The sequence below is a fragment of the Trachinotus anak genome, unplaced genomic scaffold (assembly GCF_046630095.1).
Source record: "Trachinotus anak isolate AG129_WGS33_773 ecotype Australia unplaced genomic scaffold, CSIRO_AGI_Tana_v1 ptg000012l, whole genome shotgun sequence".
Lineage (NCBI taxonomy): Eukaryota > Metazoa > Chordata > Actinopteri > Carangiformes > Carangidae > Trachinotus > Trachinotus anak.
In genome coordinates this window covers 27,813,972-27,830,000 of record NW_027273863.1, presented here as the reverse complement: position 1 = coordinate 27,830,000, position 16,029 = coordinate 27,813,972, and the positions used below count along the sequence as shown (strand labels likewise).

Sequence of the window (16,029 nt, the reverse complement as noted above, 5' to 3'; positions counted from 1 at the left end):
CAGGATGCTCTAGAGTTTGTTAAAAAGGTTTCTATGGTTCCTGCTTTTGGTAATTTTGGGAGTTCAAGAGATCCATTACACTGATCTGAGATTCTGACAAGGTTCTGAGGACTTTGAGAAGATGTTTCAGGGAGTCCGTAGAGGCAGGTTCTACTTTGCCAAGAATCTATGCAGACTGCTTTTAGTTGCTTTAGGGATCATGGCAAGGGCACTGGCAGTTCTTAATAAGGTCTAAGGAGGAAGGTTATTTAAAAGGTTCCATGTTCAATACTGAAGAGGTTCCAGATATCTTTGAGACAGTTTGGTTCTTCTTGCTTCAACAGACTTTGTTTGTTCTAAAACCTCAACTGTTTCCCTGCTTTGTTCAGATGCCAAACTAACTCAGTTCCTGAAGATATCACAGACCTTTAGGAAGGTTCTAGGGGAGTAGGTTCCAGAGGGGGGGTCAGTGAATCTCGATGCTCAAATCCAGGGACTCCTTCAAGAGGTCTAAGTGGTGTTTGAGGAGGCTCTAGGTTCTATGGGGAGGTTCTAGGTCTGTGAACAGGGCCGGGGGTTTTTAAGGGGGTCACAGGGTCTTTGGAGAAGATGAGGGTGCAACAGAACCTGGACTGGTTGAAGATGGTTTAAAGGGCTGTGTTCAGGATCAGTGGTGATCATTATCTCTCTGCTGCAGATCATCGTCACTCTTCTCTCCACGTCCATCATCCTCTGTCCAAACCTCCTGCTGACAGCAGGAGAAAGAGGACCAACGAAGGGAGGAAGGATGGAAGGAGAGGGTCCACCCCCAGCACTGCAACCACCATAGAAGAAGACCAGGAGGATGAAGGTGAGGAAGAGTCCTACGCTCAGACTGATGGAGAGGAGGGCCAGATGACCTCACACTCCAGGTGAATGACACACCTAACATGAACCTGTCTGGACCTGTAAATATCTGACATCTCATCTTTCTGTGTTTTAGTCCAGTTAACTTGTAATCCCTCCCCCTCACAGCGACCCACCTACCAGCTCGACCAATCACAATGGCCTCTCACCTGGTTGCATCATGATGAGCGTTGGTGTTGATGAGGCTGAAACACTGACGTCTGTCGACCTGGACGGCATCAAGAGTCAGTAAACCTGCTTCAACCTGCTCCCTGTGTTTTCACCGTCACATTCAACCAAACTTAAATTCACTTTAACATGATGCTGTTTCCTTAACATTATACTTCATACTATACATCTACATTTATATTTAAATGTAACTTTAGTCTGGGGCTGTAATGGTGCTCCTCCTCCTCACAACATTAATGACACAGGATACATCAGGTTGTCATGTGTGATGAAGTATCATGGATTTATTCACTTTGTTTAATCTCACACACATTTTACTTTCAGTTTAGCTTCGACCTGTGAGTTTCTTTACCTGTGAGTCATCTTTACATGTTGCATGTCCACGTCCCTCTGCACCATCGCAGCAGCTGAAACACACACAAACAAAACACAGCAGTTCGTGTGTTACTGGACTGAACTTTGTGAAATGTGTGCAACATTGGGTCCCTGTTGACTGACCATACTGACCCCCCCCCCACTTCATATTGATTTTTTACATAAGTGAAAAAAGTGAGTCCTTGAAATTTGTTTCATGTGGAGACAACAGGCCAAAAGGGCGGATTAAAGATAACTGAGATTCAGCTGTATCATTAGATCATGTGTTTCTGGGGGTTTGAAGTCAAATACAACAACTTCAGTTTTGTCTTAGTTTAACAGGAGAAAGTCGCTGCTCATCCAGGTCTTTATGTCCTTGAGCAAAGCTTGAAGTTTATCCAACTGATCAGTGTCATCAGGCTTCACTGACAGGTACAGTTGGGTGTCATCTGCATAACAATGGAAGTTTATGTTTCCTCATAGTGTTGCCTAAAGGAGGCTGATTTAAGGTTATCAGAACTGGTCGAAGCAGAACCTGTAGACTCTGAAACAGATCTGACAAATCGTAGAGAGAGAGAGAGGCTCAGGTACAGGTCTGCAGATAGTTGACACACCTGGATCAGGAGACCAGGTTTACTTACAACTACTTTGAAGGACTGTGGTTCATTAGGTTCATGAGTGGGCTAATTTAAACTAATATTCAGCCAGGTTTCAGTCATAATCAATCAATATATTGATCTGACATTAGATTATTGAATGAGTCTCCTGTTTGTTTTGCTACTCCAGTGGTTTTTTAAATCCTCTTTTTTAAATCCTGTATAAATCCTCTTGGTCGGGGGCAGACAGTCTCTGCTCTAAGAGAAGCTCAGACTGCAGCTCTGCCTCCTGGTCTCAGCTCTGGGGGGGCTCAGCTCTGGGGGGGCTCAGCTCTGGGGAGTCTCAGCTCTGGGGGGGCTCAGCTCTGGGGGGTCTCAGCTCTGGGGAGTCTCAGCTCTGGGGGGGTCTCAGCTCTGGGGGGGTCTCAGCTCTGGGGGGGCTCAGCTCTGCCTCCACACCGTGAGCTGGACACCAGCCAGACTTGTGTCCAGGTCTTTGGTTCATGAGCTGATAAACTACAGATGGTGGACATGTGACTGTGGGTGGTGGACCAGAGCCTCTCCCAGCATGCACTGGGAGGAAGGTGAAACTCGGCGTGACTGTGTGCGAAGTGTTTTCGGGACAAACTGATGGAATGTGTTTCATGATGAAAGAGTTTTCTGTCACTCGTTGGTCTTCATCATGTGACCTGAACACAATGCTGTCGTCCTACACACACAGCCCACGGCCTCTGTCTATTGTTACTGGGTGTGTGTTCCTGGTCCTGGTCCTGGTCCTGGAGGGCTGTCAGAGGAACATGAAGTCACCTCTGCTGTGGATGTGATCAGATACCTCAACAGTTTGTTTGACAGACTGAAGGCTCACCTGGACTCACCTGTTTGATGGGAACACACCTGAGCTGTGCTGCTTGTTCCTGGAGGGTTTAAAGTCCTCTGGTTTCTGTGCGCTCAGGTCAGCTGTTTACCTGTGAGCGTGAGCAGTGTGAAGCTGGTCCTGGTCCAACAGGTAGATCAGACAGGTGTGATGTGGTGTGATTGGCTGGTTGTGGAGATGCTGATTACTGCACCTGTCTGTGTGTGTGTATGTGTGTGTCTGTGTGTGTGTCTGTGTGTGTGTGTATGTGTGTGTCTGTATGTGTCTGTGTGTGTTAAAGTGAATGTGTGTGTGTGTGTGTGTCTGTGTGTGTCTGTGTGTGTTAAAGTGTATGTGTGTGTGTGTCTGTATGTGTCTGTGTGTGTGTCTGTGTGTGTTAAAGTGTATGTATGTGTGTGTGTGTGTGTGTGTGTATGTGTGTGTGTCTGTATGTGTCTGTGTGTGTGTCTGTGTGTGTTAAAGTGTATGTATGTGTGTGTGTGTGTGTGTGTGTGTGTGTGTGTGTGTGTGTCTGTGTGTGTGTCTGTGTGTGTGTCTGTGTGTGTGTGTATGTGTGTGTCTGTGTGTGTGTCTGTGTGTGTCTGTGTGTGTTAAAGTGAATGTGTGTGTGTGTGTCTGTGTGTGTTAAAGTGAATGTGTGTGTGTGTGTGTGTGTGTGTGTGTGTGTGTGTGTCTGTGTGTGTCTGTGTGTGTGTCTGTGTGTGTGTGTATGTGTGTGTCTGTGTGTGTGTCTGTATGTGTCTGTGTGTGTTAAAGTGAATGTGTGTGTGTGTGTGTCTGTGTGTGTTAAAGTGAATGTGTGTGTGTGTCTGTATGTGTCTGTGTGTGTGTCTGTGTGTGTGTCTGTGTGTGTTAAAGTGTATGTATGTGTGTGTGTGTATGTGTGTGTGTCTGTATGTGTCTGTGTGTGTGTCTGTGTGTGTTAAAGTGTATGTATGTGTGTGTGTGTGTGTGTGTGTGTGTGTGTGTGTGTGTGTATGTGTGTGTCTGTGCGTGTCTGTGTGTCTTTGGTGTCGATGGTGATCTCTGGGAAGCCCTTCTTGATTTTGGGCTGGCTTTTGATGATGATAATTGATAATGAGCTTTATTGTCACTGTAACAGTACAAGTACAATTACAGCGAAATTACAACAATCACCTCGTCTACACATAGGGCATACAACATATAATAAGACAGACATAACAGGATGACTGCGCAGCAAAAAGGGGGGGGGGGGGGACGTGGAGAGGAGAGGAGAAAAAAATAACAGAACCCAAACTATACTCCTGAAGGGGGGGCAACATAAGCATATACAAACACATTTTACAACACAATGACTCAAGACAATTTGCTCCAGGGGAGGGGGGAAAGGGGGAAAAGTGTGTGTGTGTGTCTGTGTGTGTGTCTGTGTATGTCTGTGTATGTCTGTGTGTGTGTGTGTGTGTGTGTGTGTCTGTGTATGTCTGTGTATGTCTGTGTATGTGTGTGTTTGTGTATGTGTGTGTGTGTGTATGTGTGTGTGTGTGTGTGTGTCTGTGTGTGTGTGTGTGTGTGTGTGTGTGTGTATGTGTGTGTGTGTGTGTGTGTTTAAGCTGATTGGATAAATCTGTTCATGTCTCATCTTACTGATTCTTTGCTGCAGTTCAGTGGAGCCTGAAACAAAGTTAGAAAGTTCCCATGAGACCAGAGAGAAGGAAGGGAGGAAGGAAGGAAGCAAGGAAGAGATGACGGACAAAATGAGGGAAGGAAGAGTCAAAGCTAGAAACAAAGAAATAAAGGACTGAGGTTTTAACCTTTGACCCCTGTGCTCTGACCCCGCCCCTCAGGTCACCGACTGGACGACGTTCCTGCAGTGAGGCGTCACCTGGTGAGGCGGAGCTCCAGAGGGCCGAGCGTCCACGTCAGCAAAGATCAGAGCGGCGTCCAGACACAGTCACAACCAGACCGCACACCTCATGAGGTTACACACAGACACACACAGACACACACTTTAACACACACACACACACACTTTAACACACACAGACACACACACACACACACACACTTTAACACACACAGACACACACACACACACACATACACACAGACACACACACACACACACACACACACACTTTAACACACACACACACACACACACTTTAACACACACACACACAGACACAGACACACACTTTAACACACACACACACACTTTAACACACACAGACACACACACAAACACACACACACACACACACACTTTAACACACACACACACTTTAACACACACACACACACAGTTCCTGACTTCAGTGATGAAGTCTTAAAACAGCAGATTTTCAATGGAAGTTCTGAACTGAGCTTTTGATGGAGTAAATGATGTAGCTGCTGATGGAGCTCGGCTGACAGTTTCCCCTTGTCTCTAGTCTTGGATGCTAAGCTTGCCTCACCAGGTGGACTGACTGTATCTCTGTACTGGACTCAGTGAGATGAGCCTGTTATCCACCTGAAACACCTGGATCATTCCTTTGGTTCACCTGTCTGTCCGGGAATGTTGATGTCCTTTACTTTCATCAAGTTCTTCCTCTTGGTGTTTTGCAGGTTGTACTTTAAGGGGACAGATGGTTTAGATTTTGTTCAGGTGAGCAGGTCCATCAGCTGCTGGTTCAGGTCTGGTGTGAACAGGGTCTGTATGATGTGATTCTGGGCTTTAACTTGTCAACGAAACAACTGGAACAAATGAGGCTGACAGGAGGGAGGAAAGACGAGCCGGGAGTCTGAGCAGGTTAATCCAGGTTGTATTGTGAACAGGTGACAAACTGTCCGTCCTAATGATAGAGAGAGCCACACAGGTAGAGCCACACAGGTAGAGCCACACAGACAGGTAGACACAGACAGGTGAGGTCAGGCAGAGCCAGGTAGAAGGAGGTAAACTCAGAGTCTCTGGTTCAGTTTCCTCTCGTCTTCAGGATGGTTGGTTTGGACCTGAAGAGTCGACAAGGCAAGGTACTGATTTATCCTGGGTTAGTCTTGGTCAGTCTGACATTCGTTAAACTGTTTTATACTGGTTTATGACAAACTTTGAAGTTTTCCACCAGATGAGAGAAGTTTGTCTTAGTCAGATTAATTGTATCCTGATTCAGCCTGGTGGGACTGACTTGACCCACTTAAGTCTGGTGTGGTCCCGTTGAGATTTAACCTGATCTTGACCTGGTTTTCTTTGGTTTATGTTTGAACTTGTTGGCTAATTCTTGAACTCAGAAACAACAGATCCACTTTCTTGCTCTTCTGGAGCTTTTAGCCATCTCTTCATCCATCCACATACCCCTGGATGAAGGTCACAAGATGTGGTTGAAAGCACAGGAATACTCACACTAGTTCTGTTTAGACATCGTAGTGTGACTTAGTCTGGACTCACTTTATTCTTGACCTGTTATCGTCCAGATTAACAAAAAAACAAGAAAACAAGATCCATTAGTAACTGTTCTAAAGTTTTTGATCATGTCACATGAGCTTCATCAGCAGATGGAGTTTGACAGTTGTCATGAAACAGTAGGTTCAGAGGTGAGATCATCTTCACATCTAGAACCAAACCTTCTGTTTACCTGGTTTATAACCTGAAGGCTTGTTTAGCTTGAGTTGGTTACAGTTTGTCCCCAGAAGGTTAGAAAACACTATGTGACAAAGTGACTGTCTCCTGTTTGATAGAAATGACAGTGAGCAGCTGTTTGAGGAAACGACTGAGTTTTAAAATTTCTATTTACATCTTCATTAGGAACCAATGAGCTCAGAGCTGAGAGTCACAGACAGAGGAGGGAAGTCAGAAAGAGAGACGCACTAACACTCTTTTGGTTTGTGTTGAAAAATGTGGCCTTACATCTTTATTCTTTAACTGTTGTTTATTGTTTTTGATTGTTTATTGTGGGTTTACCTGGTTTAGGACTTGAATTTCACTGTAATACTCATCTTAAATGAAGGGAGCCTGGTTCTGGTTCTGGTTCAGACAATGAGTTTGTGTGTCAACTTGGTCTTGATCTTGTTGCCTAAACTTAAATGGTTCAGACTATGGGGATCCTCTGCTGTCCTCAACAGGAGTCCTCATTATATGACTGTAAGGACACACATGTAGTTGTTTGTTTATTGTACTTGTGAGTACCATGTAGTGAAGTACATTAATTCGGTGGAGTACAGTTAAACTGATGTGTGTATATGTGAACTTGTATTATTCTCATTGTAGGTTGGTATATGTGCTCACACAGTCACAATGTGGGGACTCACCTTCAACCAAGGACAACAATTAGGTCCTCATCCTGTAAACTGTTTAGGGTTAGTTAGGGTTAGAGTTGGTTTGGGTGAGGTCAGAGTTGTGGTTAAACAAGTCTACAGGAATTCATATTATGTACATCCATGTAATGTCCTCACATTAAACAAATGTATGTGGGGACATAAATCTTTACACTGACATTAACAGGACACTCTCCCACTGGGGACAAAAAGCAGGTCCCCGAAAGTGAACATTTCATTTTATGGTTATAACCTGTTCTTAGGTGGAACTGATGTTAGGGTTGTGATGAGGCATGTAGTGATGGTGGTAAACATCAAGTTTAATCTCTAGGGAATGACTGTAAATCAATTCAGTGTCCTCTTAAGTGACAAATACAAGTTTTTCTGTGTGTTAAGGTGTTTGTGGAGCTGAATGAGCTGGTGATTGACAGAAACCAGGAGCTGCAGTGGAGGGAGACGGCTCGATGGATCAAGTTTGAGGAGGAGGTGGAGGAGGAGACAGAGCGCTGGGGGAGACCTCACATCCCCTCCCTCTCCTTCCGTTCCCTGCTGGAGCTCCGAAAAACCATCTCTCATGGTGAGGAGGAGGCTCTCTGCTGCCCTCCATTGGATAAACACTGCACTGATCATATTTTACATTCATCTGGATGTTGGCTGTTCTCACCATGTTAGGCAGAGCTGAACATATCAGACCTAAACCTGCCACACTGAGTCAGGGGTTTGTAGGACACGGATACATTAGTTTGACTCATTTTAAATTAATTACCAGAATAAAATGAACAATTCCTAACTTACACCTCAAGTGTGTGGCAGGTAAACCTCAGATACAGTGACCTCAGATGCATTGGGCTGATTTACACAAAACACAATGACTAGTTAGATCAAACCCATTTAAACCTTCCAAAGACAGCAGCTGGTGTGAAGAGACCAGGTGATTTAGTTCCAGATGATACAGGATTTAACCTGGCTCCAGTCTTACAGTGTGTTCACACAGATGTGCTGTAAAGTTGTGCATGTGTGACTCCAGGTTGCTGTGTTTTCAGGGGCAGTGCTCCTGGATCTGAAGCAGAGGACTCTGCCCGGCATCGCCCAGCAAGTGGTGGAGCAGATGGTGATCTCAGATCAGATTAAAGCTGAAGATCGAGCCAATGTCCTGAGAGCTCTGCTGCTCAGACACAGGTTTCATGTCCAAATCCACCTGCCTGTGCAGTCATTCATCCATTCACTCACCTGTCACTCATCCACCCACTGCTGCTCAGAAAAGGAACAGGACTGTTTTTGTGCTAGATAAACAGTATTTCTTTTCCTCTTTGTTTCATCAGTCATCCCAGTGACGAGAAAGATCACAGCTTGTTCAGCAGGAACATCTCTGCTGCCAACATGGCCACCCTGATGGACAGACACGTGAACCAATCAGAACCCTCCAACCATCTGACCAATCACAGAGAGGCTGAAGCAGAGAAGAGCAAGGTAAAGACACAGTCTGCTGTCTGTCTGTTAGCTGATGATGAATAGAAGTGATGCCAATAGTTTAGTTTATTTTGGTCATTCTTAACTGATACAACTCAAACACACACATTAATAAATAATAAATGAAAGTCTGTTTTTTTAAACAACAACAAATCAAATGAAAGCAAGTTTATATTAACTGAAAAGGTGGTGGGTGAAGCCTTAGCTTATTCCACCTACCTTTTGTACATTTAATACTTTGTACAGATTTTTACACTTAGTAAATATATATATATATATATATATATATATATATATATATATATATGATTATATATAATTACTATATTTGATTATACTATTAGGCCCTTTCCATGTACCTTGTGTTTGATTTCTATGTTGTTCTGATAGTTTGTTGTAATAATCCTTCTTACTGAATCTCATTATACTTGTCAATTTATTTCTGTATGTTCCTATTTATTTTTTATTTTCTTTTATGAGCCGCTATTTCATATTTAAAAAAAATCTTTTTACAGATTTTTGTAGTCACTTTGTTTAAAGTCTTGTCCAGGTTGAACTTTAGACGGTGTCTTGACATCAACTCCCATATATCAGCCAGAAAAGCAGTGATACACCTGAGGGGCAAATGGGGGGAACTGAAAAAAACAACTAGGTGTCATCAGCATTGCAGTGGTGGGAGAAGCCTTGCCAATGTGTGACAAACCTACCAATTTGTTAGGATTTATGAAGTTATTATGCCCTGTGACCAGAGAGAAGCCCCGCCCCTCTGTCACTCCAGATCCAAACATGAAGTGAAGCTGATGGAGAAAATCCCAGAGAGAGCTGAGGCCACTGTTGTTCTCGTCGGTATGCATCATGAATGTACACGTCACATCTTCTCCATCCTTCGTGTGTCAATCTGTAGAGCAGCAGGCTCACTGCATCCCTCTGCTGTGTCTGCAGGCAGTGTGGGCTTCTTGGACCAGCCCTCCATGGCATTTGTGCGACTGCAAGAGGCAGTCCTGCTGGAGTCTGTCCTGGAGGTCCCAGTCCCCGTAAGGTTCCTCTTCCTCCTGCTGGGCCCACCCACCACCAACATTGATTACCACCAGATTGGACGCTCCATCTCCACGCTCATGTCAGACAAGGTTAAACACCTACACAGTTGTCACTTGCACTATATGATGTTGCTCTACTGCCTTGAAGCCACATAATGAGGTAAATATTGTATAATGAATTCTGCCTTTGTCTGCTCCTTCAGCACTTCCATGAGGCAGCATACCAGGCTGACGACCGCCAGGACCTGCTGACAGCCATCAACCGTTTCCTGGACTGCAGCGTTGTCCTCCCTCCCTCAGAGGTTGGTGGGGACGAGCTGCTGCACTCAGTGGCTCGCTTCCAACGAGAAATGCTCCGAAAGAGGGAAGAGGAGCAGAGTGGCAAACTGCTGGAGAAACAGGCCAGAATTCAGCAGGATGAAGGTCAGTTACCAAGTTCTCACTCTTATGTCAATTAACATATTCTGTTACCAGTTATTGATTGGGATATTGTTGTCCCTTCCTGACTCTCTGAGACATTGTAATTGCTACTAGAAGAAAACTGTGAAAAAGGTTTTTGGTAACATCTTTGAAAATGGAATTCTTACGGAATCACATTTCTCATCTTTTGGTGATATGCCCCTCTATCAGTTTTAGTACTCAGAGGGAGGTGGGTCATGGATGTCATCCAATGTCAAGATCACATTCTCTGAGCCTCCATACGTTGCTAAAATAATATTATAACTTCTTCTGGGGGTATGCAGGTGAAATTGAGCTTAGCCTTGAAATATTTGTCTGCATCTAGTTTCAGACGTAAGTTTGCGGTTCTCCTGGATGCTCCTCTGTCAAACTATGAAGACTTTAAGTCAGCATAAATGTAGAGTAAGGGCTGACAGATATGTTTATGGTAAATCTTTGTGGAAATCCTTATCTTCTTAGCAAGGTAAAGGTGTGATCAAGAGACAGCATGTACAATGCTGTCGATATTTTGATGTCACATGTAATGTTATGACAAGCTCAATGAGAAGACAGTTCAAGAATGGTGATTTTATTTTACAGATTCCCTGGTTCCCTCCAAACCTGGTGATGAGCCCCTGAGGCGTTCAGGTCGTCTGTTCGGAGGCCTGATCAAAGATGTGACTCGGCGCTATCCTCAGTACCTCAGTGACATTCGAGATGCTCTGAACCCTCAGTGCATGGCTGCCATCATCTTCATCTACTTTGCTGCACTCTCACCTGCGATCACCTTTGGTGGACTGCTGGGTAAGTCTGGGCCTCAGAAGTGCTGTGACAGAGACTGAACTACTTGATGATGTTGGTTGGATAATTAAAGATTTGTCTTAGATGATTGAAGTTAAATATCTATAAATTGTAATTGTTAAGGTGTTATTGCTGTGATCTCGGTCCCTTGACACAGGTGAGAAAACAGAGGGCCTAATTGGTGTGTCGGAGCTGATTGTTGCGACAGCGATGCAGGGCATAGTGTTCAGTGTGTTGGGTGCCCAGCCTCTGCTGGTGATCGGCTTCTCTGGACCACTGCTGGTGTTTGAAGAGGCCTTCTACACTGTGAGCTCGCCTGACAGAAATTCTATTCACCTGTATCAAAATATTTGGAAAAAAGAAATTGTATAGGTAGTGTCCCTGGTAGTCTTAGTCATCTCCAGAACGCTGAAGACATTTTTACTGAACCAGTTTTCTTTGTTCTCTCCATTCTCCGGCATTTTCCGTTCACCACTCTTATCTCTATAACTACAATGATGACGAAACCTCCTCATTTGAAACTGTTACTGGTTTATCCCACGGTACTATCCTGATTCCTGTCAACACAAGGCCCACTTACTTGTATTTTTCCAGAGCTTACAGGTACATCTTGAGGCATTTCTTGGGGATTTCTTTCTTCATTGTTATCATGTAACCTAACAATGAAGCATCGGCCAGGTGACAATGGGTGGTTGTATTTTGGGAGGCGATGGTAATGGTAACCCCTGTTTCCATTCAAAGATTGTCAGGCTGCAGTCCTGGCCTGATATGTAAAGTAAGGTTCCCAAAAAAAATTGTTTGGGAAAAAAACACAGGTCTTGTATCAAATCAACACTTTGTATTCACCCTGAGTTGAGGTATTGTATTGACTATCCCAAAAGAAGATGTGAAATCAGTGCATTCCTAGTCGAAAGCTTTGGAAACACAATCTAAGCTGACCTTGTGCTGAGTTGTGTCTTTGTCGAGATAATGAGTAGTTTTAAAGGTATCTCATATAAACTGCTATACAGATGGTGTTTGATTATTAATCTCAATTAAGCCTTAAAATTTGTCTGTCCAGATTCTTCTAAAATTAGGGAGGCATATAAAGTCTAAAAGTTTATTTCTATTAAACAGAAGTTTGTCTTTCTGTCCCAGCCAGCCTTATACCGAAGGTAAGGTAAAGTCTGTTAAATTTACCCTCTAAAATCAAGGCATCGCTATCATCTAGGAATGTTTAGTATTTGACACATCATGGAGATGACCACTTGCACTTTCATCTGATCCTTTCTAGACTCCCTCTTTAGATTCCTTTTCTTGACTGCCAACGGGTGATAAAGAACGCTCCTATAAAGCAAAATAACTTACTTGGTCTGTGTTTCTGTGTAGTTTTGTAAGGACAATGAGATCGAGTATCTGACAGGCCGGGTGTGGATCGGTTTCTGGCTAGTGCTCATTGTTCTCCTTACTGTGGCCTTTGAGGGAAGCATCCTAGTTCGCTTCGTCTCCCGCTTCACTCAGGAGATTTTCTCCTTCCTCATTTCCCTCATTTTCATCTATGAGACCTTCGCCAAGCTGGTCAAGGTAAGGCCAGAGACCAACAGCAACAAGCATGAGCTGGAGACTTATTAAAAAGTAGTAATTTTATGTTGTCATGTTGAAGTCTTAGGTTATAGGTACTTCTTGTGTTTCCACTATAGTTTACAAACTAGGATGTTTATGATATACGTAATTAAGTATCAACCAGTGACATAATATTGACTCTCATGTTTGGCAGAAGATTGAATTTAACAAACTTTTCTTTTCTTTGTGTTGGTCTTTTCTAGATCTTTAAGGAACATCCTCTCCAAAACTGTTACCATAGAAACAACACAGTATCGCCGTCTCTCTGCAACTCCACCATGGTTTCTGGAGAGCCTGGGAGGGTTGTTGGAGAACCCAACACTGCTCTGCTGTCATTAGTGCTAATGGCGGGAACATATTTCATTGCTTTCTACCTGCGCAAATTCAAGAACAGCTCCTTCTTCCCTGGCAGGGTCAGTACATTCAAGTTCAGATACAGTACCGATACTGTATTTACCGTCAAATGAAGAAACATGTGCAGGTTCATAGAGGTACAAGTACAGGTACAAATAGACAAGTAGAGGGCATACAGGTACAATTATTATACATATTTATTTCAGGCCAGAGGCACTCATAGAAATGAAGTTGTATACAGATACAGGAACAGGTATGCAATATACAAGTACATTCAGATACTTATATAGGCACAATTACAATTGCGTTAGTAAAATTTTAAGAACTTGTCATTTCAGACAATTGTGTTGTTTGAATTCAGTAGTAGCCATAGAACTTGGCACTCTATCAAAGAATCAATGGCTGCTTGTGTTGAGTGCATTTAAGGTCCCACCTTTCTGGTATTAGCTCCGTAGGATCATTGGAGACTTTGGGGTCCCCATTGCTATCCTTATCATGGTGTTGGTGGACTGGAGTGTGGAGGACACCTACACCCAGGTCAGAACAGAGCACATTTTATTACCGTGGTTGTTCAAAATTAAAACACAAAGTGATGATCTCACAGTGAGTTTTACCTTTGAACAACCCTCTTTCTATTGGCTGACAGAAACTGAATGTACCCAGTGGATTCTCGGTTTCCAGTCCAGAGAAGCGTGGTTGGCTGATTTCTCCTCTGGGGTCAGATGGACAGTTTCCTGTTTGGATGATGGGCGCTAGCATATTGCCAGCCATCCTCGTCTTCATCCTCATCTTCATGGAGTCCCAGATCACAGCGTACAACCCTTTCTCCTTGTTGTCTAAATTTCTTTTTGTTTTGAGGTTACCAAAAATAACCAAAACAATATTAGTATAAATGTCATTTTTCTTGCGTCTGTCTATCAGGCTGATCGTCAGTAAGAAGGAGAGGATGCTGGTGAAGGGAACTGGTTTTCACCTGGACCTCCTCATCATTGTAGTGGTGGGTGGAATCTCAGCTCTGTTTGGTTTGCCTTGGTTATCGGCTGCCACAGTTCGGTCCGTCACGCACACCAACGCGCTCACTGTCATGAGCAAAGCTGTTGCCCCCGGAGATAAGCCCCGCATCCAGGAGGTGAAGGAGCAGAGGGTGACGGGCTTCCTTGTGGCCGTTTTAGTGGGTACGATTGTGTGAGTGTGAGTGCTACCACTTTTACACAATTAGTACTACTACTGCTCCTGATCTGGTCCCTGGTCCCCCTCTCAGGTCTATCCATCGTGATCGGGGAGGTTCTGCGCCAGATCCCTCTGGCGGTGCTTTTTGGGATCTTTCTCTACATGGGTGTGATGTCCCTGAATGGGATCCAGCTCACCGAGAGGCTCATCCTGCTGCTGATGCCCCCGAAGTATCACCCTGATCTAAACTATGTCCGCAAGGTTAGCCCTGCCCCCTGACCTGGGACAGATACCTCAGTCACTATCAGAGGTGTGGGCTTGAGTCAGACTCTAGTCACAGATCTGCTGACTTTAATCTTGACTCACCCAAATCAAAACTTTAACTTCAACACCAATGACTTGTGACTTCACTTCACTTGATGTCCTTTCAAGTTCAAAGATTAAAATTTATAAAAGATTAAAATGTATAAAACTTTATGCAGCCTGTCATCAGGTTATCAGCAAGTTGATGTAACTTGACTTTGGTCTTTAGAGAAACAAAGATGAGAAAAACTTTGAGGACAATTTTGACACACCTGCCTCCTGTGTTTCTGCTGTCTCACAGGTGCGGACTTTAAGGATGCACCTGTTCACTCTCGTCCAGCTGACCTGTCTGTCTATCCTGTGGGTTGTCATGGCAACAGCGGCAGCGTTGGCATTCCCCTTCATGTTGCTGCTGACCATACCTGTGAGAATGCTGCTGCTTCCCCACCTCTTCACTCGCAGAGAGCTGCAAAGTGTGAGTCACACCTTGTTTTACCTGACATTATCCTGCCATCATATCAGAACAGCTCAGCTGTGACAACAGGTGAATGATGAACTCAACAGTAGAAGGAAGAGAAGGAGGTTGCAGCTGTGTCACATCACTAAAAACACAGCTGAATATATGTGACTGTCTGTTTGTCTGTAGTATCAGGTGTTATGCTACCTGCAGCAGGTACATCTTTCATAATGACAGGTGTTTGTACTAGTCAGTAGTGTGCTAGATTTACACTAGCTGTTTATTGTTAGCGTGTTTTCGTGAATACATTCACCCAGCATATCTGATATATCTAGCATACCTAGCATATACATGGTATGCTAGTTACAGGCTAACTATTATGCTAGGTCTTTTATGTCCCACACAGTGACGTAAATTTAAGTAATTGTATATAATTCACTGATGAACAGTTTTAAGGTACTTGTACTTCACGTCAGTACAGGTGTTTCTGTTCTGTCTTTCTCTCCTTTTACTACAGTTCAGAGGGAAATGTAAACTGACAAGAAATATTCCATGTAATGGGCACTTTTAACTTGTAGTACATTTGTGTAAAATACTTTTGTACTCTTGCAAATACAGCTAACATGACATCAGATAATGTAATGTAATTAATTAATGTGAATACAGTTTAGGTAGTTTACAGTTAAATCAACCTGAGAGGACTGTTACCATGACCTTGATCTTTGACCTGTGTACCTGTAGCTGGATGCTGATGATGTGGAACCTCACCTGGAGGAGAAGGAGGGGCAGGATGAGTACTCACAGCTGCAGATGCCCGTGTGACCCAGCAGCAGCGTGATTGGTGGATCTGGCCTGATGGGCTGAACCTCTCTTCCTCCTTCGGTAGACTGTCGTCATGTATCCTGTAGCAGAGCTGGTGGATGGACTATACACGCTTCTGAAATCCTGCTTTTATAAGTTAGATTTTGTACTTTCTGTTTGTTTCTGACTCTGAAGCTGCTGAACACACTGATCGAAACCTGATGTTTCCCTTTTGAGCTCTAGTTGTTCTTTCTGTCTGTTGCCTCATTATGTTTTAAAGATCACACTGACTGACACATGTCTGAGTTATTAACTGTATGTATCTCTGTCTCTCTCATTAAATGAATATAATTTTACGTTAAAAATGGATTCAGAATATTTATTTGCGCATTATAAGTTTCTCATTGTCTTGTCTTAAACACAATTATTTTTTTATAAGGCACTGACATGTCATCATAGTGCACTAAGACT

The 16,029-nt window shown here is 43.7% G+C and overlaps 1 protein-coding gene across 2 annotated transcripts in view; it reads left to right on the top strand.

The window, feature by feature from the left end:
• slc4a2a (solute carrier family 4 member 2a) overlaps nt 1-15,923 on the top strand; it is a 19,060-nt gene extending 3,137 nt beyond the window's left edge. The window contains exons 4-22 of one of the 2 annotated variants that reach the window (XM_071492593.1): nt 677-890; nt 994-1,109; nt 4,683-4,816; nt 7,522-7,702; nt 8,169-8,304; nt 8,448-8,595; nt 9,345-9,441; nt 9,538-9,722; nt 9,836-10,055; nt 10,671-10,874; nt 11,029-11,177; nt 12,240-12,434; nt 12,677-12,886; nt 13,275-13,364; nt 13,474-13,640; nt 13,749-14,002; nt 14,089-14,258; nt 14,602-14,775; nt 15,499-15,923. In XM_071492593.1, coding sequence (XP_071348694.1) covers nt 677-890; nt 994-1,109; nt 4,683-4,816; nt 7,522-7,702; nt 8,169-8,304; nt 8,448-8,595; nt 9,345-9,441; nt 9,538-9,722; nt 9,836-10,055; nt 10,671-10,874; nt 11,029-11,177; nt 12,240-12,434; nt 12,677-12,886; nt 13,275-13,364; nt 13,474-13,640; nt 13,749-14,002; nt 14,089-14,258; nt 14,602-14,775; nt 15,499-15,579 — 3,125 coding nt within the window. In that variant the 3' untranslated portion in view covers nt 15,580-15,923. Of the gene's footprint in view, nt 1-676; nt 891-993; nt 1,110-4,682; nt 4,817-5,685; nt 5,848-7,521; nt 7,703-8,168; nt 8,305-8,447; nt 8,596-9,344; nt 9,442-9,537; nt 9,723-9,835; nt 10,056-10,670; nt 10,875-11,028; nt 11,178-12,239; nt 12,435-12,676; nt 12,887-13,274; nt 13,365-13,473; nt 13,641-13,748; nt 14,003-14,088; nt 14,259-14,601; nt 14,776-15,498 lie in introns of those variants that run through there. The other variant, XM_071492594.1, reaches the window with a different exon arrangement.
• Nucleotides 15,924-16,029: the final 106 nt, after the last annotated feature.